The sequence below is a fragment of the Sarcophilus harrisii genome, chromosome 6 (genome assembly GCF_902635505.1).
Source record: "Sarcophilus harrisii chromosome 6, mSarHar1.11, whole genome shotgun sequence".
NCBI classification, from domain to species: domain Eukaryota; kingdom Metazoa; phylum Chordata; class Mammalia; order Dasyuromorphia; family Dasyuridae; genus Sarcophilus; species Sarcophilus harrisii.
The window spans coordinates 212989576-213017340 of record NC_045431.1 but is presented as its reverse complement, the minus strand read 5'-3'; the positions used below and the strand labels follow the sequence as shown (position 1 = coordinate 213017340).

Genomic DNA, 27765 nt, shown 5'->3' with positions numbered 1-27765 from the left:
AAAATGAACTAAATTCAAGCATAAATTGATTCAAATGCCTAGTAAACCATTAACACAATTGTCAAATAAGAAATAAATAGGAATTTAGATTCATCAGATTTAGAAATCAAAGGTCATCTGGCTCAAATCCATCCATATGAAGGGAGATTAAATGATTTCTCCAAGGTCACTCACAAACTCTGTGTTCAACTTCAGCAGTGCTTCCATTATCCCAGGCTATCTGTCTGTTCTCCCGTGTTTCTGTTTATCACCAGACACATAAATAATGATGCAGGGATTCTTTGAAAACTACCCCCTGATGATTTGTATCTGAGTGTCCATATGGTCTGACCCACTTTATGCTAAGCATACACCTTCTACTTGAAACCCAGTAAAGGTATTCACTGAAAGCCAAATGATGAACATTTGACTCCTCTATAAAGTTATAGGGAAGTGACAGAACATTATTCGAGTGTAATAAATGAGTAGGCAGGAGGTCTTAAACTTTTTAATATTATGGCCATCTTTCTGATGAAATCTATGGGCTCCTCAGAATGTCATTTTAAAAAGTGATAATGACATGTACTTAATGTAGCATAATTAATAATATAAGTGTAAATAATGAAAGACAGGATTAAAAATCGAATGCATTTAAATACAGTTATCAGAAATACTAATGGAGTTGTTTTTGTTTGTTTGTTTTAAGGTGCAAGGACCTCTAGTTAAGAATACAGGATTTAAAGCAATCACATTTCTGCTACTTTTAGTATCTAAGCGACTTGTCCAGGATCACATAACTAGGATGTTTGACCCAATTATCTCAGCTCCCTAAGGCAGTTTTCTTATCTGTAAAATAAGAGAGTTTAACTTGTTGGTTCCTAAGATCTCTTTTAGTTCAAAATCTATATCCCCAAAATATAAAGTCTATCCACAGATAAAGAGACACAAGCACACAAAGAGAGAAAATCTGTTATACTAGAAAGATGCATAAACTTGACATTAGAGATCAGTGTGATTTTTGGGAAAATTTGCTTAACTTCTTTATAAAGTGATGAGTTTGGATAAGATGGCCTCTGAGCTGTAAAGGTCTCTGATTCTATATTATCAAATGAAGTTAAGTATTTTGTAAACCTTAAAGCACTGTATAAATGTTATTATTACTATTATTAGAAACTAAGTGGTGCAATGACTAGAGTACAGCGTCTGGAGTCAAGAAAACTGAGTTCAAATGTGACCATTAATGCTTACTAGCTGGGTGACCCTGGGCAAGTCACTTCACCCTGTTTGTCATACAGCTAGTAAATGTCTGAGGTCAGATTTGAACAAAGGAAGATGAATTTTTTCTGAAGCCAGGTCCAGAATTCTATACATTTTACCATCTTTGGAAAACCTGAGTTCAAATTCTGTCTTAGATAGTTGCTAGTCATGTGATCCTAGGCAGGTAACTCTTCCGAATCTCAACTCACTCATTAATAAAATAAATAATGGGATCTGTCTTAAATGGTTATTATGAGACTCAAATGAGTTATGTATAAAGAAGTCTGCCAACCTTAAAATAATGTATGAGGTATAATAATATATCCTAGAGCTAATAAATCATGTATTACTTAATACCTATATTTAAAATCATATTTTTTCATGTAATATATAAAAATTTATATATCATATATGATAATCATATCTTACATTCATATTATTTCATATGGTATATCTATATAATAGTATTTTATTATTATAATATGGGAATATGATCTATTATTGGGCCATCTAGGTGGCATAACGGAGAGAGCCTAGAGTCAGGAAGACCTGAATCTGGGCTCAGATGCTTACTAACCATGTGACTTTGGGCAAGTCACTTAACTCTGCCTCAGTTTCCTTATCTGTAAATTGATCTGGAGAAGGAAATGGCTACACAAAAAGTCAACAGTTATGAACAGCTGAACATGACTGAACAACATATCCACTATTATGATTACTGATATTATTTGTGGTCATTCTTCCCCAACTATCTGCCTGGGATCATGGTCAGCTTGTCTGGCTTCATCTCACCACCACTTCAAACATCCCCTGATATACACTGATAATGAGAGCTGATATTTCACACATGTATAATGTCTAATTTTTTAATGCAAAGTCCTTATATCTTTCATCTTAGTTCATATATATATTCTACTTTTAACCTTTATGCTAATTTACTCTTTATATCTTTAAGTTTGTCATCATGTTTTAAGTATGGATGGCATTAGTATTGCCTTTAAAAATAAAATTATTCATGAAAATGATACTAAGAGACCATGAGACTCAACCAACCATGTCAAAAAGAATTCAACAGATTTTAATTGAACACCTTCAATGTGCAAATCATCAAGAGATTATTGATATATCATGTATTAGATACTCAATCAAAGAGCATTTTGGAACAACAACACTCATTCAGGCTAGATTTCATCAAATAATTGACTATTCTGAAGACAGATTCTCTCTCTCTCTTCCCCCTCAGATTTAGGACTGGAAAGGGCCTTAATTAATTATCTGTTCAATAATTTCCATTTTACAGATGAGGGTACTAAAGCCCACAGAGATAAAAGGACTTGTCCAAATTAATCAGGTAGTCAACTGCAAAATTAGAATATGAACTTATATCCTCTGACTCCAAAGAAAAAGACTAAAGAGAGATGAATAAGGACACACACACACACACACAGCGTATATCAAGAATTCCAAAGACACTTAATGAACTGGATTGGATGCCCAAATTTCTGCGCCTATGGTCATGAGGCAAGTTATCTCGGCACAGTAGACGACAATTGGATGTCCTTTGCTGTAAGTAAAATTTTAAAGAGATAGAGATAGCCATCTACCTTCCCAGAATTCTAAGGTGCACAGTTTTTTTATTTGAGTGCTACTGGTTTGGAGTCTGCATGTTTAAGAGGTCACTGAAGTGAGCTCTTAAACCTGACAGCCGGGAAGCAGGTCAGTCAGGTTCCTTGGGTGCTTCCATCACATGGGCAAGAGACAGCTGCACCTCATTTAGTTTCTCTGGCACATTTCTTCAAGAGAACGGGAGTCTCTCATTCAATACCTGTTGGTAGACACTTCATGAGACTGAAAGGTAAGTGACTGACTGAAAACTATGAGATAAAGTTTGCTTGTTTCCCTTATTTAAAAATCTTTTTAAAACTCATGAATTGACCGAAATCATAGCTCAGGATTCAACTTGGGATTGTAAACACACATACACACACATCTGCCCTTGTGCATTTGACTAAGTCACTTGACAATTTATATTTCATATGGTGGCTATAATTACCCCTGCAAAAAACAAGAAAATTGAGTGAAGTCTGTGTTTGAATCCGAGTTTGTAGAGTGATGGCAGAAATCTATCTTGAATGACTTTGCATAAATCTATAGAAAGGACAGTAGAAAAATTGAGTTAAATAAAGAATTGGAAATTTAGAACAATAGGGAAGGTAGCTTATGAAACCATGCATACTCAATGGAAGCTTCAAAATAATTAAAGGGAAAAATGGAGGGGAAATCAGAAAAAAAACCTGATTTCTCTCAGTTTAACAATTTCTAATTCCATTTTCTTAGGTAGCAAATTTCAGCTGGATAATTCTTATTTCTGTTTTCTGGAAACATAGACCTTTATAATTACAAAGCTACTCATTTAAAGTGTTTGAATGTGTAGTCTTTTAAAAAAACCACATCTCAAAAGTATCTTATAACATTAAAGAATAAAAAAGTCTCCAAAATTTTAATCATCTATCACTCCAAATCAGCCAAAATTTTGTAAAAATCCAAGTAAAACCCTATTTCCTTGGGATGTGATCTATGAAAAAAGTAAATGATAATTTCCTTAAAACTAAAAAAGGAATAACCATGTATAAATGTGTTGAAGAATGGTAAACTAAACTTATGTTTAAGATTACTTAGACTATGCTTTTGAATGAGACTAATTTTCTAGGCAATCTTTTTCAGAATATTCAGTCTTTGAGATAGCTTTTTCCATTAAAGAGAAAATAAAAAGAGAAAGGTCAGGATTAGAATCGTCACCAGCATTCATTCCAGAATGTCTTGGTTTGGCCACCTGAACCAAGTACTTTAAAGATAGCCATACTCATTATGGATTTTCTCTCTAACGATATACTTATTCCTTTGGAGTACTGGATTTTATACAATTTTTTCTTGGGATTCAGAAATGGTGCATCATTGGTTCAGGGATCTTCTGCTTTAGAAATTCTCTTCCTCCAGGAAGATCAGAAATTCTTCTTTCATGTGCAGTCATAATTGCCCAAACATGGGGAGGTTAAGAAAAGTATTGACCATAATAACATAGCTTAGTCAGAACTTATGTGGTCAGAACTTGGACCCAAGTTTTGTGCTAAAGATTTCTCTTATCTGGAAATAGTTAACTTTGATTAAATTCAATTCTCAAAGTATCCTTGATTATATACCTCTTTCTATGACTTTAGGTCCATTTGCTTTGTACAAAACTATCAGAGCTTATCCCTTTCTCCTGCTATGCAAAATTCCATAAAGGTGCATTTTTGCTTTGATGTAGAAATCTGCCAAGAATCAGAGATTTTGAGAAACAAATACTAAAAGTCTGAGAATGATGAAAGGGAAAAATACTTTTCTAACAGTAAAATATCTCAATATGGAATAAGCTGCTTCAAGAAGTAGAAGGTTTCCTCTCACTTGTGAGCAAAAGCTGGGTAATTACTAGCTGGGATTATTTTAGAAGAGACTCTTGTGAAGAATTCTTACTTAAAGTTAAGAATTAGACCCCCTAGTTCCTAAGTTCTTTGATATAACTTGAATATGTTATTTCCACATATTACTTATTGATGAATATTCTACTGGCTGGCTAAGAGATATGAGCCATGTTCTATACTGAACAGCCACGTCTAATCAGATATAACAAAACACAGCAAAACCATACAAACCCCAAACTTTTTCAGTGCTTCAGTGGTGGTAAGGAAAAACAATTTTACCTTAAGAAGACATGTCAAGAATATACATCAATTACTATATTTTAGGCGATTTTATCTTTCTATTATATTTTTCATTTATCTGTAGTCCCTTTTTGATGCACTTAAAATTCCAACTTGATGAATCAGTATTTTATTAAGTACCCATTATATGGCAGACACATACAACACATATACAAAATGAATGCAAAATTGGTGCTAATAGTTCTCCAGCCCAACCTCTTTCTCTGATGAGAATCCAGATGGAAAGTCACTTTCACAAAGTCACATGATTAATGAGACTTAGAGCCAGGTCCTGTATTTAGGTATTTAAGTTTTCTATTTTTTTTCCTATTTATCTTTCATTATATCAGTGTAATTAAGGTGGTGGGTACATGTATATAATCCTCTTTCCAAGTGGGTTTAGGAGACTTAAATCTCTGTCTACAAATGCTGAAAATTACCTGGCATTTGAAAGGTATTCCCCCAATGTCTCAGGTAGTCTAGGGCTTGATGCTTCCTAAGAGAATAAAATAAATGCTTCCAGCAGTGAAAGGAAAGAAAAATCCCTTATTACTATGGGCAGAAATTTTCTGGCTCCCTCATTCCAGTTGCCAAAGGGCAACTGATCTACCCTCATAGAAAATTAGTAACATGAAACTCCCCTTAAAAGACTATTGAGGTACCAATCTCTTTGTGCTTGTTTAGAATCAGGGAAAAATCACATATGCTGAAAAACAATGTAAAGATTCCACTGACTGAAAAATTCAGCACCTAGAACCTCAACTCTACCTCTGTGCCCCTCCTCTGACTTACCCCTTACCCCTTTTCTGTAAATTATGGGCAGCTTCTCATGTTTTCTGTGATTCTCTCCTGCTACCCAAGGACAGGATTCCCATTATCTTTTAGATATACACATATGGACTTCCTAGCAGGTAGAAGACATAAGTAGAAGCCAGACAGGAAACAAATTGTTCTCTTTATTTTCACAATCCTTTTCCTTCACCTCCATTTCTTCCCTCTAACATCTGTTTCCCCACCTGTAGCTCTCTAGAGCTGGGAAGCCAGTGACTTGGACGCAAACATATTTGGCCAGTACCCAAAATCTTAGGAAAGCTTTATCTTTAGTTAAGACAGATTACAAGGCTAAAGCAAAGAAACCAGAGTGAAGAGAAAATAAAAATCAAGAGAAAAAAAAAATCAAAACATCCTTTGTGATCCCATAATCTGAATCTTTGGAATCTGCAGTATATCCATTTTTGAGACCTATACATTGCCTAAATTAAATCTGAATTCAAAATGAGTCTACCTATAGTCAGGTATAAATGTGAAGTATACTGAACCTCATAGGACTTTGTTTTGTATTCCAGAAAATAATTATGACCATTTAGGAACTACTGGGGGAAAAAGTGACTCACAAAACTCCTACTACCAGCTCTGGGTCATAATTTCCTCACCAGTCTAATGAAAGGGTTGGAAACTCTTTCTAAATTTCTTTCAAATTCTAGTTCCCGAAGAATGTAAACTCCCTGAGGGCAGGATTATTGGAACACTTGGGGTATTTGTGTCCCCAGAGTGTAGAGTAGCACTGTTCAAGTTGCAAAAGAGAAGAACTGATCAGATTCCCCTTATACAGTTAGGGTAATGCAGATAATATCTCTTTATCTTCTTATTAAAAGTTGGACAAAAAAAATTTAATCATTAAGCACAAAAACCTTACAAATTTTATATATTAGTCTCAGACATTTATAGCATGATACTTTCCTTCTTCTTTTCCTGGGAGGAAAATGAAAAGATAATGGGGAAATTGTAGAATATCTGATTCTTTTGGAGAAGGGAGTGGAAGTTCAGTGCTCTTTATCATTTGAAATCCATGGCAGAAAGACTTTATGAAGGCTTCTTCCCCCACTTATTGAAAGTTCAATGTAAACAGCAGGAGAAATAAAGAAGCTAAGTCATTATTGGGATCTCATTAAAGAAGCAAAAAAAAAAAAAAAAAAAAAAAAGGCTCAAGCAGAAGCAATTATCAAGATTATAGACGAGGTGGGACTTTTTTTGATGCTCATTTAAAATGATTGTAATAATGATGAAAATTGAGAGTGTTAAAATTTAAGCAATAGTTATAGAATCACAGATTCTCATCATGAGAAAAGTCTTCAATAGGTCTCTAGTTTATCCTGGTTCATCTGGAACTTCCATCTTTTTAAGATTTCTGAAAAGTGGTCTAAAGACCTTCAGTGAAGAGGAACTCAATAAGGAAAAAGTTCACATAAATGATATTTTTAAAAGGGAATGTGGACGTGGCCATGGGGAAGATGGGTGGGAGAATTTTCTTTAATTCAAGAAAATATTAAATGCAAATAATCATATTAAACACTGGGGAAATAAAAAAAAAAAACCCAACTCAAACCCTAAACTACCAATACAATAGTATGTTCTCATAAGAGTCTTCCATTTTACTAGAATTCCCATCAGTGCAAATAAGTGAAGAGCACATGATGGGCAATGAATTTACACTATCTTGCTGAAGAGGTTCATTTTACTCTGTGTTCAGAAATCTCAGAAAAGCATCTGGGCATACAGAAAAATGAGGCTGATAGACTGCCCCTCTATCACTCATACTAAACTTTCCATACTGCTCAGATGAAATGAGAAGTAAATGTTCCTTTTATTTTTTTTTAAAGGAATGCTCTTTTTAAATGAAATTAAACAAATGCTTTAAATTTTATTAAACTCCTACTAGGATACTAGGTTTGAGAGAAACATGGAAAAACAAGCCATAGAATTTTCCCTTAGGGAGATAGATGTAAACTTTAGTAAACTCTGGTGAGGGTTGAAATAATTCCCCTGGGCCTAGAGATATGTCCTCCAAAATTGGGCCTGGAGCCAAGTGGGAGTTTCATGTCCTGTTCCTAAGGGTTCCTAAGATCCTAAGAGGATCAATTAATCAGAAGGTGGGGAAGATGAATCTCTCACCCTTATCTCTAATACTAACCAATCTTGGGATATATCTCCAAAACAACTTTGTGTATTCTTATTCCTCAATATTCTCTCTCCTCTGCCTTCTCTTCCCCACTTGTGTGAACACATTTGATATGAACATTCAGGACAGTACCAGTCTAAGGACCATAGCAGTAGTTGGGTGGTGGGAAAATCCCTCTCTCTTTCCCACCCTTCAACATAATGACTTTTCTCTCAGATTACTTCATGTCTCTGGCAGGTGCCATTCAGAGAGTGGGGCAGGGACAGGGGAAGAAGCACTAATCTTTCCCATTTCCCAAAGGGCCCAAAGTAACTTCCCACCAATCCTGATATGACATTTCACATGAAGTCAAGCACATAATCCATAGAAAATTTAGGGGGTAAACTTCACATGTCAGGAGGGCACAGACAAGCAAAATGCTAGATTGAAAAGAGTCATCTGCAATTCTCTGTATGAAATTAGGGTACAGTGAGAGTTCCTGATACTACCGACATCAAAGGGACAATCACATACCCAAAGAACCCAGCAGATCTAAAGCTATTGCTTTTAAGAGTCTTTTATAAAGATTGGCTTTTAAAAACTTCAGTTTTCCAAGGATCTGGATTCTGAGTACAGATTTCACTCATTATCTGCCACTGCCATAAATAAATCCATCATTTTTTTGGTTATTCTGGTGCTAAAGTTCTGGGACCTGAACTAGATCAGGGCCCTGACAGCAGTTTAGCATTTGAAAGGAGACCCAAAGGGTTCCTTTCACTCCTTCAGATCCAAAAGTCCACCCACCCCAGAAAAATTCTGCTTCTTCTCAGGGAAGAGATCATTGAATTAAGGTACAAGCTTAGAAATCATTATATGGATTTTAGGGAGAAGAGTGACTTTCAAAGTGCGATAGTACCTCAGAGGTCCCATAGGACAGTCTGCTAAAAATTGGGTCAAGATATCTCATGCCATAAACTGGAAAGATCTTATAATGGATGGATTCAAGCTATACTTTGGAATAAAGAGATTGGATTTTCTTTACATGAGGAACACAGGAAGAGACTTGATGTAGAATAGATCATAGGAACATAGATTCTGGAACCTCATTAGGTTCTATGATTGCTGCATTCCTTGGGAGATGCTTGTCCTTCTTATCACCCTGATCTCAGGAACTTTCACTGGGGCTATGTTCTAATTTAATGCCGAGTATTAGTTCTGTTCTTGTTCTGAATTTGAATATAATGGAAGGTTACTGGAGCCACTGAGAAGAGAAGGGGCTTGCTTAGTCACACAGCCAATATATGTTGCAAGTAGGATTTGAACTCCAAATCTAGCTTTCTGTTTTCCACACATATTACCTCCCCTTCTTTAATATAAAACATAATAGTAGACCTAAAACCAGGGCTGAGATTTCAACAGAGATCTTTTGATTCTACCAGTTTTGGGGGGGGCATTGGATTAAAAGAAAAGCCCAAGAGGTAGGCAGAAGGTGTGTGTGTGTGTGTGTGTGTGTGTGTGTGTACAAACAAAGAATCACCATTATAGGACCACCCAGCTGAGAAAGAAGAAGGATTTCAATAACAGCTTTGAGGAGATACAGGGAGCATGCCTCCTGCGTGAGGAGGTTGTGGGGGAGTGGGGAGGGCTCAGAATTTTTACTTGAACATTTTAGGGAAGTCTCAGTGTAGACATTCTTTCTACTCCTGAAGATCAGCAACTCATGGAATTTATAGATTATAAAGTTGCCTAGGACAGTAAGAAGCTAAGTTACCTGCTCACAGTCACACATCTAGTAGGTATCTGAGTCAGAATTCGAATCCAAGTTTTCCTGACTCCAAGGCAAAGTTGTCTGGTCCCCTAGCTTCAATGTCTCTACTCAGGAGTATCAAAACCCACAGAACAGCTTCAACATCTTAGTCCTTTAGCCCTGAATCGTCTTCTTCCTCACAAGTACCATAGTGAATAGCTATTGGTGTGGCTTACGTTGAATTACCAGAAAACATTTAGTTCAGATGATTGAGCTTTTACATACTATGTCCCACTCAAAGTGTCACGGTGGGGATTCGCTGAAGGAGCACTGACAATGGATCCACCCCCAGTTTCAAATATCTTTCTAATCGTTCCCTCCCTCTCTCCTCTCCTCACCCCATCTATCTCTCACATATACAGTGTATGCATAAAGCACATATGTGTACACACATGTACATAAACATATACAGACAAGGCACACAACGCACACATATGTGTGTACACACATGAACACAGACACAAGCACACAATGCACAGTCACATGCACACATATACAAACACAATATACAATATGCATATGAACACAATTGCACACACATAAACGCATGTAGACAACACACACTTAGAAACACATATATATACATAAACACTGCCACACAAACTCACACCCAGATATACTAATAAACACATAACAATACATATATATGCATGTGCACATATGGGCCCACATACACTCAGACACATATACCCCCCAAACTACACACACACATACACACACAGACAAACACATACATAAAATGTACACATTCCTATACGCACACACATGCATACAGACATACAAATACACATGCACACATTCACACAAATATACACACATCCACATAGACACACATAGACCTACAACACACTCATGCACACATACACACACAAGACACGTACAATATGCACATACACACACATTTTTGTAAGTGATAACCTATATGATCTTGGTCAAATCATTGTACATTTCTAGGATTCATCTTTATCTAAAAAGGGAGGGAAGACTTGGGCTAAATGGCCTTGGAGATAGCCTCCTAGAGATGCAGATCTGGAAGCTAGCTTGTATAAAATGCCCCCAACTCTGAGTGGGACAGAGAAACCTCTTTTAGACTTTTTCCCTTCTCTTTCAGTGACCTTAGCAATTGACATCCTTGAATTATCTCCATGGGGAAGGATTCCCGAGCTCTAGTTTCAGTTTCTTTCTGGAGCTCTCATCTTCAGTTCCTCAGCATTATCTGTTATCTACTGGGCATTTTGAACTGGATGTGTTATAAGCAGCTCAAACTCAGAGTGTCCATTGTAGAACTCGATATCTCCAGCATCAAATCACACCACCACCCCCCTCAGTCTTGTTCTATTCATCCCGATTTGTGATCTTGGTGCTATCCTTGCTTGCTAACCATCCCTCACCTGACCTGAGGAATCAGTTCCCAGATGTTTCCACATCTCCATTCTCTAATCCATTCTCCAGGCAGCTGCCAAACTCATTTTCCTAAAGCATTTATTAGATCATGCCACCTTTCCACTCAATCCACCCCAGTTTTTCAAGGACCAGTTATAAACTCTTAGGTTTGATACCAAAAGCCCTTCACAATCTGGCCCTAATCATCTGAGTTTCACATTAATATCCCTATCACCCCAGCCCCCAGATGCTGCAAAATAGTATCTCACCTAGTCATTTTCATGTCAATCATGCAAAACATTTTGTCTCCTGTCTTTCTTCCTTTGCAATTGTCCTTCACTCCTGGAATGTATTCCTTCCAAACTTCTATCACATAGAAAAGTCCTAGTTTCCTTCAAGTCAGAGGAAATACAAGGTGCCACACACATTTAAGCTGGTGCTGTTACTCACTACCCTATCACTTTACATTGATTTTGTAGGTGCATATAAAATATACATGTGTATTTATGTTAAAAAAAAAACTTATAAGGATAGGGACTGTGTTTTTGCCTTTGTGTATTACTAACGTCTAGCACATAAAAGACTCAATAAATAGTTGTTGATTAATAGTGGATTTACTCTACTTTTTAGAAAACTCCCTTCCTTCCCATAAAAGCTATTGTTCATTCACATCATGTTCTTTCTATACTATTTTAAATAAAAGCAGGCCTCTACATTTATCCTGCTAATGATTTGGTCCCTAATTCTAAACATTCCTAGAAGTGGCCATTCTGTCTCTGCAAACAGACCTCCTGAAGCAGGATTCCCAAGAAACTTCATCTTATTTTTGTACACCTCTAATTTTTAGGATCCTTTTTCTTCATTAAAATAAAAGTCTGCTGCTTGGAATCTTCCACTCATAGTTCGGAGTTCTATCTCCAGGAGTTGAGTAACACATAGCTTATTTCTGCTCTTCCACAGGTCTGTACTTCATATAGTTGAATAAAACTATTCCATCTTCTCTTCTGCATACTAAACATCGTTATTTTTTGTTTTTCAAACCATAAAGCTCTAGCATAAACAAGAACAGGATTTTGTTTGGGGGGGGGAAGAAAATTATTTGTTCTTGTCTTTTATTATAATATATATTCTCAACTGCAATGCATCCTTAAAGCCTTGTGTTTTAATGGAGATACCTTTATGAAAATTATTGTCATAGGTAGAAAGATTTACCTGGTAACTGACACTCTTTGTTCATCCTTTCTTATAGATACTATATTAAAAACAAACAAATAAAAGGTGGTCCCTCAAGAAGTCCAAAATGTTAACTTCTGCCAGAATCTTCTTGATGCTGATTCTGGCTAGTTTCCTGGCAGCCAATAGCCAGGGTAGCCAGGATCCAGAGATAAGCAGTTTCAAGTCAATAAAAATCTCAGCTAACTCCTCATCTGAACACTTACTTAAGTCCTCATCTGATTCATCGTTGAAAGCCTCAACTGATTCCTCATTGGAATCATCAACTGACTCCTCGTTAGAAACCTCAACTGATTCCTCATTGGAAGCCTCATCTGACTCCTCGTTGAAAGCCTCAACTGACTCCTCCTTGGAAGCCTCAGCTGACTCCTTGTTGGAAGCCTCATCTAGCTCTTCTGAAATTTTATTTGATGCCACATCTGGTTCCTCATTGGAAACCTCAACTGAATCCTCATTGGAAGCCTCAACTGACTCCTCATTGGAAGCCTCAACTGACTCCTCGTTAGAAGCCTCATCTAGCTCTTCTGAAATCTTATTTGATGCTACATCAGGTTCCTCATCTGATTCTTCATTCGAATCCTCATCTGATCCCTCTTTCGAAGCCTCATCCGGTTCTTCTGAAATTTTATTTGACGCCACATCTGGTTCCTCATTGGAAACCTCAACTGAATCCTCATTGGAGGCCTCAACGGACTCCTCATTGGAACCCTCAACTGACTCCTCATTGGAAGCCTCAACTGACTCCTCCTTGGAAATCTCAACTGATTCCTCGTTGGAAGCCTCAACTGACTCCACATTGAAAGCCTCATCTAGCTCTTCTGAAATCTTATTTGATGCTACATCAAGTCCCTCATCTGATTCCTCATTTGAATCCTCATCTGATCCCTCTTTCGAAGCCTCATCCAGTTCTTCTGAAATTTTATTTGATGCCACATCTGGTTCCTCATTCGAATCCTCATCTGATCCCTCATTTGAATCCTCATCTGATCCCTCATTTGAGGCCTCATCCAGTTCTTCTGAAATTTTATTTGATGCCACATCTGGTTCCTCATTGGAACCCTCAACTGACTCCTCATTGGAAGCCTCAACTGACTCCTCCTTGGAAATCTCAACTGATTCCTCGTTGGAAGCCTCAACTGACTCCACATTGAAAGCCTCATCTAGCTCTTCTGAAATCTTATTTGATGCTACATCAAGTCCCTCATCTGATTCCTCATTTGAATCCTCATCTGATCCCTCTTTCGAAGCCTCATCCAGTTCTTCTGAAATTTTATTTGATGCCACATCTGGTTCCTCATTCGAATCCTCATCTGATCCCTCATTTGAGGCCTCATCCAGTTCTTCTGAAATTTTATTTGATGCCACATCTGGTTCCTCATTGGAACCTCAAATCCTCATCTGATCCCTCATTTGAGGCCTCATCCAGTTCTTCTGAAATTTTATTTGATGCCACATCTGGTTCCTCATTGGAACCCTCAACTGAATCCTCATTGGAAGCCTCAACTGACTCCTCCTTGGAAATCTCAACTGATTCCTCGTTGGAAGCCTCAACTGACTCCACATTGAAAGCCTCATCTAGCTCTTCTGAAATCTTATTTGATGCTACATCAAGTCCCCTCAACTGACATCTCATTGGAAACCTCAACTGACTCCTTGTTGGAAGCCTCATCTAGCTCTTCTGAAATCTTATTTGATGCTACATCAGGTTCCTCATCTGAGTCCTCATTCGAATCCTCATCTGATCCCTCTTTCGAAGCCTCATCCGATTCTTCTGAAATTTTATTTGACGTCACATCTGGTTCCTCATCTGGTTCCTCATTTGAATCCTCATCTGGTTCCTCACCTGATTCATCATTTGAAGCCTCAACTGATTCCTCATTTGAATCCTCATCTGATTCCTCATTTGAAGCCTCAACTGATCTCTCATTTGAAACCTCATCTGATCCCTCATTTGAAGCCTCATCCAGTTCTGAAATTTTATTTGATGCCACATCTGGTTCCTCAACTGATCCCTCAATTGAAACCTCAACTGATCCCTCATTTGAATCCTCATCTGGTTCAGCATTTGAAGCCTCAACTGATCACTCATTTGAATCCTCATCTGGTTCTGCATTTGAAGCCTCAACTGATCCCTCATTTGAATCCTCATCTGGTTCTGCATTTGAAACCTCAACTGATCCCTCATTTGAAACCTCAACTTATCACTCATTTGAATCCTCATCTGGTTCTGCATTTGAAGCCTCAACTGATCCCTCATTTGAATCCTCATCTGGTTCCACATTTGAAGCCTCAACTAATCCCTCATTTGAAATCTCAACTGACTCATTTGAAATCTCAACTGATCCCTCATTTGAATCATCCTCTGGCTCCACATTCGAAGCCTCAACTGATCTCTCATTAGAAACCTCATCTGAGACCTCATTTGAATACTCATCTAATCCTTCATTTGAATCCTCATCCAGTTCCTCTGAAATTTTATTTGACGCCACATATGATTCCTCATTTGAATTCTCATCTGGTTTCTTAACTAATCCCTTAACTGATCCCTCATCTGAATCCTCATCTGAGACCTCATTTGAATCCTCATCTGATCCCTCATTTGAATCCTCATCTGAGACCTCATTTGAGTCCTCATCTGATCCCTCATTTGAATTCTCATCTGGTTCCTCATCTGATCCCTCATATGAAGCTGCATCTGACTCCTCAACATTAACTAGGCAAAACAGTACTGTAAGTTCAGATTCTATTGAGGAATCCACTCAACTTGACAATTTCTCTGGAGAAGAAGAGTTTAATGTAGCAAATTTAACTGAAATGCTGTCAGGTGACTCAAGCTCAGAAGCATACATTGTTCCAGCAAATCCAATCACTGAGTCTGTTCTTTCCCTTGAAATCCCCAGGGATGCAATTACTGCTTCTCCCAACGATGAGGAACTCATAGCCCTTCCAAGTTTGAACGATCCTGCTGAAGAAATCTTCAATGAAGATGCTACTGAAGCACCCCTTGATTCTAATGTTTCCTTTGAGACCGAAATGGTACAGCCAATGGAAATTGCATCAGGTGACATGAGCTTAGAAACAGACATTACACCATCTTTAGTAATCTCTACTACTGAGTCTGTTCTTTCCTTTGAAATCTCTGCTTCCACAGCAGATTCCAAGAAAACCAAAGGACCTGTGAAGCCCAAAGAGTCTTCTGACATTAGTACAACCCCAATTTCCACTCAGAATCCAACAACAGTCACGCATACTGATGATAAGGTCTTCATTTTGCCTTCTACTACCAGCACAGAATTTGAAGACTCAAGTGATTCTGTAAACCTAGCAAAAATACAAATCTCAAAGGCTTCCGATAGCTCAAGACTTGTGTCAGACATCACATACCAAGAAAGTAAGTATCCTACCCCTACTATTACCACTACCACTACTGCTACTACTATTATACTAATTACTACTGCTCCTGCTCCTCCTCCTACTGTTTCTATCACTGTTGCTATTATTACTACTACTTTTATTACTAAATAATGACATCACCACCTTCAAAAAATAGTTAACAAATGGTAGTTGAAGGTTTACAAAGTTCTTTACATAGATTATCCTTTTTTTTTTTGTCCTTACAACAACCCTGAGAAGGAGATGGTATTGTAATCCTTTTGTTACAGATGAGAAAACTGAGGCAGCATTAACTGGTTAAGTTACTTGGTTAGTAGTTACTACTTAACTGGTAAGTTAACTACTTAAGTAATTAACTTGGTTAAGGTCTCAAAGCTGATAAGTGTCTGAGCAAGAACTAGAGTTTAGAACTTGCTGATTACAGGGCCAACCTTCTAGTCACTATGTTAATTGTGTAGGAATTATGTCACTATGTAGGAAATCCTGTTCCTTTGGATACTTGTCAGTGTTTCCTCATGTTTGGTAAGGATGTAGTATCATACATACGAAGTACTTTCTAAATCACAGCACTGTAGTGTATAAATATTAGTTGTTAACATCATTTCCTTCTGTGTTGTGGATGGGGCTTTTCTGAGGATTCCAAACCTATAATTTCATTGATATAGGGAAATGCTGGGAGATAGAAATTCCCTTTGTTCATGGAATTTGGCATTGTCTCAGTAACTTGGAGCACTACCTGAGTGGCTGAAGATTTGAAATTAAAAGATTTGCTCTATGGTCATAAATTGTATATCTCAATCATGGAATGTTCTAATTCTAAAGTCAATACATTACCCATTACCCTGCAATGACTCTCATTATCTTTTTATAGTTGAGAAAAGTGATATAAAACAGGAAAAAGCAAAAACAAAACTGCCTTCATTTGAAGTCAAGATCACATTCAAACAAAGACAATACTGCACATTGGATAGAATGTTGGCTCTGGAGTTCAAGGCTGAGTGGTCAATTCTAGATCTATGATCTTAGGACTCCATAATATGGAAGTATCAGAGGACTTGGGTTCAAATTTTGCCTCTGATACTACCTGCATGATTTTAGATATCAAGTAACTTCTTTGGATCTCAGTTTGCTCATCTGTAAGGTTAGAGGTTTGGATAACCTTTGAGATCCCTTGTCAGCTCTAAATCTATGAGTCTATGTACTCTATGAATTAGCAGGAAGAACATTATTTTCTGTCATTTTTCTTTTGTCTTAACATGCTTAGTTCTTAGAACAGTTTTGGCTCATTACAGATCCTTTTGACAAAAAACCTTGTTCACTTGTTGGCTTGTCAAAGTAGATGATCTATTCAGCTAGGGGTAACGAGGTGGTACAGTGGACAGGTCACTAGTTCTGAAGTCAGGATACTATTATTGTTCAGAAGTAGTTCAGTGATGTCCAACTCTTCATGATCTCATGTGAAATTTTCCTGGCAAAGATACTGGGAATGGTTTGCCATTTCCTTTATAGCTCATTTTATAGGTAAGAAAGTAAGGAGAACAAGGTTAAGTCACTTGCCTCAACCTGAACCTAACTCCAGTCTCAGACATTTGTTGTATGATCCTGGGCTTAACCTCTGTCCAACTCGGTTTCCTCAACTGTAAAAATAGTTTTTAACAACTGCACCTACCTTTCCAGGATTGTGATTATCACCCTCCCAAGATTGTGAATCTCAAACGAGATAACATTTGTAAAGATCTTTACAAACCTTAAACAGCTCTCTATAAATGTTACCTATTAGCTAGTACCTTGCTGCAGTCAAGGAGATCCAATTACAAATTCTTAGCTACAGGATTTGGACATAGATACAGGAAAACCTGGATTCAAAGTCCTGCATTTAGAATAACATAGAGGAATAAAATGCATATCCTAGGGCAATGATGGTGAGGTAGATGGGACTCTGGATGGATCTGATTTGGTGTTTGCTATCAAGCCCCACAAAGTAAAAAGAGAAAGATTAGAGGCCTGGGAGGGATAGATATTTAGAGCCAGAAGAAACTTAAGTGACCATAATATCTGGTCTTTAGTTTTATGGACAAGGTTCATCCAGGTCCTATGCCAAATCACAGTCAATCACTTTTCATTTTATCTTTGTCTCAGTTTTATCAGAACCTAACTTTCTACTAACTAATCTTCCTGGAGCAACTAGGTGGTGCAATGGATAGAATGCCAAGCCTGAGTTCAAATTTAACCTGAGACACTCCTTAGCTACATGACTTTAGATGTATCACTTAACCTTGCTTGCCTCAAGTTTTCTCAGCAGTCACATGAGCTGGAGAAGGAAATGACAAACAAGTATCTTTGCCAACAAAACCCCAAATGACGTCAAGAGGAGTTGGGCATGCCTGAAATGACTGAACAGCAATATTCCTACTGAATTTTTCTTATCTTCTCTGTCCATTTGGTTGCATGTTTGGGCCCCAAACTACCTAATACCTCTCCTTCATACAACTTCATACTTCATCCAACTCAGCCTCCTTTTATCCCATGACCTCCTCCTCCTCCATTCTACTGCTTCTATTTACAAATGTAGCACTTCCATTTTCGTGGCTACATCCTTAATCTTGCCATCTCCAACAAATGTAGCACTTCTATTTTAAATAAATCTCAAAGTTCTTTGTTTACAATCTACTATCTTCTTCTCTCTCTGCCTTGAAACCCCCAACCTACTTTATGACTTTATCATGGCACATAATCCACCACAGCCTCAGTTTCAAGCTTTTCACCCTTGCACTCTTTACATTTTCCTCCTTTTCCCATGATTACCTCTTAGCAAACCAATTTTTTCAAATGGGAAAACTGAGGCAAGCTCTTTGATAGAATAAGGGGACCAAAGCTCTGTTCTATCCTCTTTAGTCCCGTTACTCTTTCAAAGAGCTTGCCCTGCCAAACTTCAGTTTTGGACCACTCCCATCATCATCTATCTGCCTAGGTTCCTATAGGATATATCTCTGACATATACTATGTAGCCCCTAAGCTCTTAGTGTCCCAGATTAGTTTTAGAGAAAGTATTAGGTATTGATCCTGCCTAATAAATTTCATAGCAGGATCATAAGCCTAGAGTTGAGAGAGATTTTAGGAGGTCATCTAGCGCATGCATGACCTCAGTTTTCCCATCTATAAAAAGGGAAGAATGAGTTATGTGTATGGCCTCTGAGATCTTTCTTGTGATTTTATTGTCTATTGTCATTGGCAAATAATCCACAAATTCATTTTTTGCTATTTCTCCCCAGCCGAGAAATCAAATTTTGGACTCTTTTTTGGAGTTATTCTTGGATCTGTTTTAGCAACTACTGTACTTGTCAGTGTTGCTTTTATGCTGTACAGGAAGAGGAAAAACAATTTGTTCAACCACCATCGTTTTTTTGATGATACGAGTGAACCAGGTAAGAAATAGATCAGTATTTGAACTTTCCAAGCACACTGTAGTCTTTTTTTTTTTTTTTTAATCAAGGAACGCTTAGAATAGCCTATAATCCCATCAATGAGGAGTGGGTGGGAGAACTTGACTTTATTATTTTTCATCCTATTTCAAAGGAAGATATATATATATATATATATATATATATATATATATATATATAAAACAACTCTGCAAAGAGCACCATTTATGCCATCGGAAAACGTAAGCTTGGGTCCTGCCTCTGATCCCTAATGAACTATATGGTCACTGATAAATCATTAAATGTTCCTGGTGCTCAGTTCACTCATCTGTAAGTTGAAGTTGAGGGGTAGGGAATAAAGCTCGACGAGATAGTGTCCAAAGTTCCTCCTGCTAGATCTCTGATCTTACAGTCTCCAGAAAGACTATAGCTGAAATAATCCAAGCCAGTAAGTGAAGGTTGGGAGGGGAATGGGTATCTGATTTTACATTTCCTTTTTAGCAAAAATGATTTGAAAGCACCCATTCTAGAATCCCCACACTAAGTTTTTTGAATTGGACTTCAAAGAAGGATTTGGGGAGAGGTAAATAATGCATCATTTTGTTTAATTGCTTTAGAATCTAGAAACTCGAATGCCGCATTGCCATCCCACTCTCCTTAGTGACTTCTTCCTCAGGACCACCATATTGGGAAGGACCCAAGCCACACTTCATCTAACTCTCGCCTGGACTCTACCTCCTTCTCTTCGCCTGCTTCATTGTTCCTCCTGCCCATTATCCCCTTTCCCTAGCCCTCTCTCACCAGGTTTCAGTACCTCTATGGTGAGTTGTCTTCCCCAGGTTAGAATGTAAGCTCTTTGAGGGTAGTGACTGTTTTGTTTGTTCATGTTTGTATCCCCAGTGCTTAGCATATTAGCTGCCACAGAGCAATTGTTTAATAAATACTTTATTTATCTAGTCATCCAATCCATCTATTACATTGCCCCAAAGAGTATGAAGATATTGCTGTCTCTCAGAAACAATAAAACAAAGCTTTATTCACATTCCATGAATTTCTAAAGATTGGATCACCACGATCCTGTTCTCTATGCTACTGAAGGGAAAGGATTGTCAATGCCCTTTTATCTATCTTTATAGAATCTCACTGTACCCACTTCCCAGTCACTTGGAATTATTATCTAGATTCAAGTGAAAGCAATTGTCATCTCTACTATCCATAGAACGGAATGGTAAACTACCTTAAGTAATAAAGTAATGAAGGATCTTTTTTTTTTTTTTTTTAATAAAATAAAATAAGCTGAACCAGATGTGATGTTGTTAATTCTGATGTCTGACTTACTCATCAGACAAATCTTGCATTTTCAAATTTCCACATGACATGAGTGTTTCCTAATCTCTGCTCCATACTCCTTGGGGTTAGCTACTGCCTCATACATAAAAAGTGTTTCAGTGAACTCTGAGCATAATTGAGTCATGGTCAACAAAGTTAGCTGATTCTGATAAGTTCAGATAGCAACCAAAATTCTGTTCTTTATCAGGATTCAATCTATTAAACACAACACTTTTTATTTTTATTTTCTTGGTTTCTACTAACAATGCAACATTAAAGGACAATCTTCTGCTCCCAAATTAGCTCCTGTGGCAAATCTGTGAAATAGGTCTAGAGATGTTGTTATAGTTCACCTTAAGTTGTGCAACTGACCCCACTCCCCCAACACTTTTCCCTTGTTTACTTTCAAGGGCTCATATCACTAGTCTATTGAAAAAGTGGAGTGTCATTCACTATCACAGAGAAACTTGCTGATTGTGAAATCATGTTTTTACATATTTTTTGAAAGTCAGATTCAAGACAATTGCTATGGATTTTAATCACATTAACACACGTTGATATGAGAAGGAGCTACACTTCCTACTATGGTGATTCCTATGGAAATAAAATGAAAGGCCTGGGGAGGTGCTTAAAGGCACTTAGAGAGACTGACTTGGCCAAAGTCCAATGACTGGAAAGAATTAGAGCTGGGCTATGAACAGAAGACTTTGACTTAAAAGTCCAAACTATCGCATGGGATGTGCTGCCTGACACTCTCTTTTCTGTCACTTCTTCTCTCCCTTGTCCTTCTTTACCTTCTCCTCTTCCCTCCTTTCATTCTCTCTCATGTACTTTAGAGTGCTCCATGTCTGCAGAGGACTTTTTATCTTTACACGGTTTCATTTGATCTTCATGATAACGTGTGGAAATAGTGCTATGATTATCCCCATTTTACAGATAAAGAATGTGGGGTTGAAAGACACTGAGCAACTTCTGCAGAGCCACACAGCTAATTAGAGTTTGAAGCAAAACTTCTTGATATTAGGCCAGAGATCAAAACCTAAGCTATAATATGAATTATATGTACACATAAACACCTTCCAATGGAGGCATACACACACATTTCATGTGTACAAATACACATATATGAGCACATTTACATATACACATAGATTTGGAGTGCTATCTCCATACCACAAAATTGCATAGATGTGTAGATATGTATATATGAATGCAAATATCCAATTAATATATACAATAATTAAAGTATACAAACATAAAGAAATGTATACATGCATATGACACACATGGAACATAAACACATTTAGAACACATTTCACTTCTTATTGTTGTTTGTCCTTCATTTTCAAAGAGGATCAATGAATCGGGATGGTAGGGGATGTTTTGATTTGTAAGTGAATTGGATTTAAATGAGGCAGGGTTGTGCAGACTCATCAGTCTTACATTCTACTCAAGGGTTGATCATCTATGAGTCAAGACCTATGTGGAGATGACCCCACTTGCAGTGGGAGGCCTTCTCTTTTTAAGTTGAGGTCTTTCCCAGGTCTTAGTTGGTCTGAAGTAAAACCCATCCAGTGACTAAAGTTCGATAAGAAATGAGGCAAAAAGATGGCCTAGTTTGCTTGCTTAAAACAGAAACAGAAACAAAACCCAACAACAGCAACGAAAACAATTTGGGAGGGAAAAAACCTCAGAATTTCTGTCTAGAAGAGAAACATTTGCTATAATTACTTACTCTAAGCCATCAAAACCAAAACAGTGCCCAAGATAGGCTTGGGCTGGGACTTACCATTGGCCAATCTAGGAGAGTCAGAATGATTTGAGTTTAAGGCATGGTCAAGTAGTTCCATGTGAATCTTGATGGGCTTAAGCAAAGTCTGCCTTTCCAAGGCTCTATTTTCAAGTAATCATAAATGAAACTAATTGGGTTAAAAGAGTTAATTGTCCCATTAAAAAAAAAGATAGAATAAATAAGTAGGGAAGAGAAAAAAAATTCCACTTCCTCCAATCCAATATGTTTTGTGAGGTTTCAGTGACCAAAATTTATATTCTTTTGGGCAGAGTACCCACATATAAAGGCATGATTGACCATGTGAACAGAGAAGGAAGGAAAGGGAGGAAGGAAAGGGAGGAAGGTAGGAAGAAAGGAAGGGAGGGAGAGAGGAAGGAAAGAAGGAAGGGAGGGAGGGAAAAAGTTAGGGAGAAAGGAAGAAGAAAGGGAAGCAGTGAAGAAAGGAGGGAGGAAAGAAAGGAGGAAAAGAAGGAAGAAAGGAAGGAGGGTGGCAAGGGAAAAAGGAAGGAGAAATAGAGGGAGAGATGAAAGGAAGAAGGGAGGAAAGGTGGTAGGGAGGGAGGAATGGAGGAAAGAAGAAAGGAAAGAAAGAAGGAAGAAAGGAGGGAGGGAGGGAAGGAGAAAGAAAGTAATGAAGGGAAGTAAAACTGGCCAGTTGGGTCCCCAGTGGTGCAACTACTACTCACAAAATATCATTTGTACTTTAACCTCAAAGAAGACCAGTGATGTCAGAACTGTGATATCTTGACTTACAAGTGAATGGATTTAAGGGAGGCAGGGCTGTGTACTCATCCTCTAGAATCATCAGAAGCCAGTGGCAAGACATAGAGCAAGATGATTAGAGCTAATCTCTGACGCAGTGGGAGACCCTCACCTTTTTAAGTTAGTGGTCTTTTCCAAGTCTCAATTTGCCTGAGGTAAGCAATGCCCATTCAGCAACTAAAAGCTAGATAAGAATCAAGACAAAAGATGATCTAATTTACCTTCTTAAAATCATCAATCTGGGAGGGGAAGATTCTCAGAGTTTGTGGCTAGAAGAGAAATGATTGCTATTTCCTACAAAGCACAAAAGGGAAGCAAGTAAAGCTTGGGCTGAGAGCTACTGGTCAATTGTTTCAAATGATACATACAAACATGTATGTTTACATAGCAACATATGCACATATACTTGTAGAAGACACATGATAGAATACACACACACAGAACAAGTTCACATATAAGCATATATAGATCATGCACAAATACACACACACACACATATATATATATATATATATACACACACACACATGTAGAGAGCCCTATTCCATGCCAAAGTATGCACACATGTATAAATATTCCACTGCATATATAAATATGAATATTTAGACATAAATATATTGACATAGTCTACATAGAAGTGCACATATGTGTGCTTGTATGCACATATGTGTGTTTGTGTACACACACAACACCCAGAAAGGTCCAGAGCACTCCCTCTATGTTACAATATGCATGCCTATGTGTAAATTTATGTGTACCTATACACATATCCACGCTACTGTATATATATTTCAATAAATGCATCCAAATGCAACATATTATGAATACGCATGCAACACAAACCCACATGGGTGTGACTATGTCTGTGTACATTACACACACAAGTACAAGATAACATCACACAGACACATTTGGATAGATTACAATTTTTAGGACTAGAAGAAATAGCCCCCGATCAATTGTTAAGCTCAGAGACCTCCTGGAGTCCTGACTCGTTTCCTACCTCAAACAATACCCAGGGAGTTTTGGGCATGGTTAATCCTGCCATGGCTACTTCTATACGACCATTTTGCATGTTTCTGTTATTATTTCAGTTCACCGATTAGACTCTCTCAATCTGAAGTTTGGAGGCTCCAGCTTCTTCAAACGTGCAGGCCTTGATGACCCACTCAAGAAGAAGAACACAGAGAAGGTAGAAGACAATATTCAAATGATGATTTTCCCTACAGTCTACACTTTATATAAGCCATGGGGAACAGGACATCAGAGTGCAGACTCGCATTTCCCACCCAGGCCGGTGTGAAATGCATTTTCTTCAGATGTCTAGGGGAAGATAGCTATGTAAACATGAGGCACATGTTAATATCATGAGACCAATGGGGATAGATTGATGAAGAACATAAATCAAATTGCAAGTTAGATGTCCCCCACCAGCCTTGTTTATATTTGATTATTTTCTCTAAAAGAAGTCCTCCATTTTAAGATGTCTTTCATAATGAGCCCCACTTTCCCTTCAAAGGACAATATTTACTGGAAAAAAAGCTAAAATATTGCATATTGACAATATATGAAGCTAGTGATCATCTAGGACCCTGTTCAAGGGGAAGAATGACCCAAATTCAAGGCAAATAGGACTGGAAGAAGCTCCTGTCAGCTAGAAATTATTCTGAAGCTCTTAGCACTCTTTCTCTTCACTTCCACACCCTCAATTAAAGACATTTCTATAATTTCATTACTATATCTGCCTTCTTTTTAATGGAGAGATACGATATTTGGTTTGAGCTACATTTTTGACCTGCCACTAGTCTGGTCATCCTACACGATCTTCTCATCTGGGGAGAATTTGGTACAAAATGTAAGAAAACAAAGATTGTAAGAGCAATACATTTTCCACCCCGCTGCCTTTTCTACTCCTGCTGTTTCATCATCACTCCAAAGCTGAAGCCCCTGGAAATGAATCTGTAGTTTTCTGGGGAGAGATTGCTGATTGGGGAAGGCACTGATAAGACTGAAATAACTTCATCAAAGAAGGAAACTGCCAAGATCCCAAGATTTTCTAAAATTCTAACTTGCTGAAGACTCCATAGGTTTATAGGAAGGCTTCTTTCTATATAAATGACAAGATGTAGGACTCCTGAGAAGGGACCACAAAGTTCCTCTTACATGACTGTAGGAGAATATGAAAAAAACCAGAAATAGTTTGAACACCCTCACATAACACAAAACAAAATCTCCTGAATGTAATGGCATTGCACGTTAGGCTATTATTGTTAGCTTGTGTATGGAATTGAATGTTGAATAAGGTCCACATGCTGTGATCTCTTTAAATAAACTAGTCCTGAAAATATAAAGAATGTAAAGATCACTCTCTATGTGCATAAATCAGACTTTACAAAGACATGTTCTGCTTTTTAGAGTTGGAGACTGATAAGGAATAATATGTCCAGAAAAAACACATACACAAACAAACAAACAAACAAACTCTAATATCTCCCCAGCTATGCAGATGCCACAGCTTGACTTTTTGAGGATTTGAGGGAAAGGCCAGGGGAAAAATTTTAATTTGTAGCAACAAGGACAATGGGTTTAGATTGAAAAATTAATTTATGGAGGCTACGTTTAAGATATATGGGACAAAGAAGTCAACCACTCAAATTTATTGCTCGACTAGTTCATGAATATTGACAGAGGAACACATTTTTATCTGCAATTCTTTGACCCCATGAATTTCCCCCAGAGAGAAGTAATGAAAGAAAACTTACCCCATATTGCCATAAAAATAGCAAAGAAGACTGTTCCTCCATTGTCAAACAAATGTGTCACCTACAAGAAAAATTAAACAATTTGTCAATGCTGATTCCATCAAGGTAACATGTTGGGGGGTTTATTTATTTTCTCATTGGGAAACATTCCTGATTTTTGCTTTCTTTAAATGAGAAATTATCTTTATATAGAACCTTCTGGATATTTTACATTAACATTTGGAGAAGAGGCGCACCCTATTTCTTCCTTACATTCTCTGTGACTATTTCCTCTGTTATAACCACCTTTCAAAAATACTTATTAAAAAAATTCTGAAATTTTACTAAATATTTCTGTAGTATCTAGGTACATAGACCACTTACAGAATGATACCTGACATACCAGATCTCTCTTTGTAACATCCTGAAGGACTTGTTGTTAGCAAAATAAGCATGTGCAGTGTTGAAGGCTTTCTTTCCAGCATTCTACAAATCTAATGTCTATATGATCCTTACTGAGATCCTCACATGGTCCATGGCCTTTTGTTAGGGACCAAAGAATTTTCACCTCTTCCAAAAGAGTCTTCCATTTTTTTGTAATTACATTTTTGTAATTTAACCAATTACATATAATTTAATTTAATTCTTTTAATAATTTAAATTTAATGGTGTCAGATGTAGTTTAAAATTTGTCAAAGAAGATAATGTTGAATGAGGTCTGAATAATGGGAAAAAGAACATTTGTATTACTTAACCAAATGCTTTTTAATGTGAGATATGTGAAAGAATTGTTTGATTTGAATAAAGATTTTAATTGTCTTTGAACTGTGTTTTGTTGCTGTTTTGTTTGTGTACGTATATGTATGTACATGTGATACTTTATTTATTGCTCTGACTGATGCTGTGACTGAATGCCACATGATTGGGTAGAGAGTAACAACTGAAGTTGCCAAGCAAGAGAGAATCTATTATTTTTTCTTAGTCAACAACTAAAGAATTCTATCTAGGGGCTAAACACTTTACCAAAATAATGGCCTTAAACTGTCCCTGGACATAGCTTATAGATTTAAGCAAAATTCCTACCTCTTCTGTCTTTTCTTTCCATGATCCCCACTCTTTTATCTCTTTCTCCTACCAATAAATGTCTAAAGCCATACTTGGACACTAAGCCACCAAGCTTGTGTTGTAGCTGCTACTGCCTTGAACATTGGTCTACTGCACAAAGATACATGAAAAAAAAATGCAATAGAACTAAATTTGTGTTTTCATTCAGATAGGGAACTCCTGCAGCAGAAATTCCTTCTATGAATGCAGATTAGCCAATTTTATTCAATTTATAATCTTGGAGGTTTTCTGGAGGCACTTGTCCATACTCCCAGTGAAGCTGGATCGGAGGCAGTGGGGATGTTTGAAACCTAAGCCTCCTGTAAAATGCCTTGCCACCCTTTAAAATGCTATAGAAATTCTAGCTATTAACTGAAGAATTAAGAGCAACCCAGAAGAAAAGTACATATGCAGAGACACTAAGAGATCTTTTCAAAGAAAAAGTGAGAGGAGAGATTTTTGTAGGTATAGTATCAACCGAGTCATTCCAATCATATAGACTTATGTTAACAAAATATTCCTCTATAAAATGTTGAATGTGGATTTGAATTCACCAGTGTCCATTATATTCCTGCCTTTGATTATTCAGGGAACTGGATATGTACATAAGGAAAAGGGTAGACTAAAGACAAATAGTTCCCAGGCATGGGTAGCTTACCTCGGCAGGAAAATTAAGAGTAATTGAAATCAGTAAGATGTTAGCAGGCTGAACTTAAAATTCCCAGTTGGAACAGGAGTCTGGAGGTGATTATATTTTAATTTCTCTTTTTCATTCTCCCACAGCATTTAAAACAAAAATACCCCCCCCCCCTTCCTTACTCTGTCCTATCCCTCCAATTCCTTTGTCACTCCCATCCTTCCAAACACAACAAATGTTGTTATAAT

General features: G+C 37.4%; 1 protein-coding gene across 4 annotated transcripts in view; it reads right to left on the bottom strand.

Annotated features, from left to right (window-relative positions):
• The window catches only part of ANO3 (anoctamin 3), a 314333-nt gene that overhangs the window by 81984 nt on the left and 204584 nt on the right, over positions 1-27765 (bottom strand). For all 4 annotated transcript variants that reach the window (XM_031942598.1, XM_031942600.1, XM_031942597.1 and 1 more), the window contains one exon: positions 25798-25858. In XM_031942598.1, coding sequence (XP_031798458.1) covers positions 25798-25858 — 61 coding nt within the window. The remainder of the gene's footprint in view (positions 1-25797; positions 25859-27765) is intronic.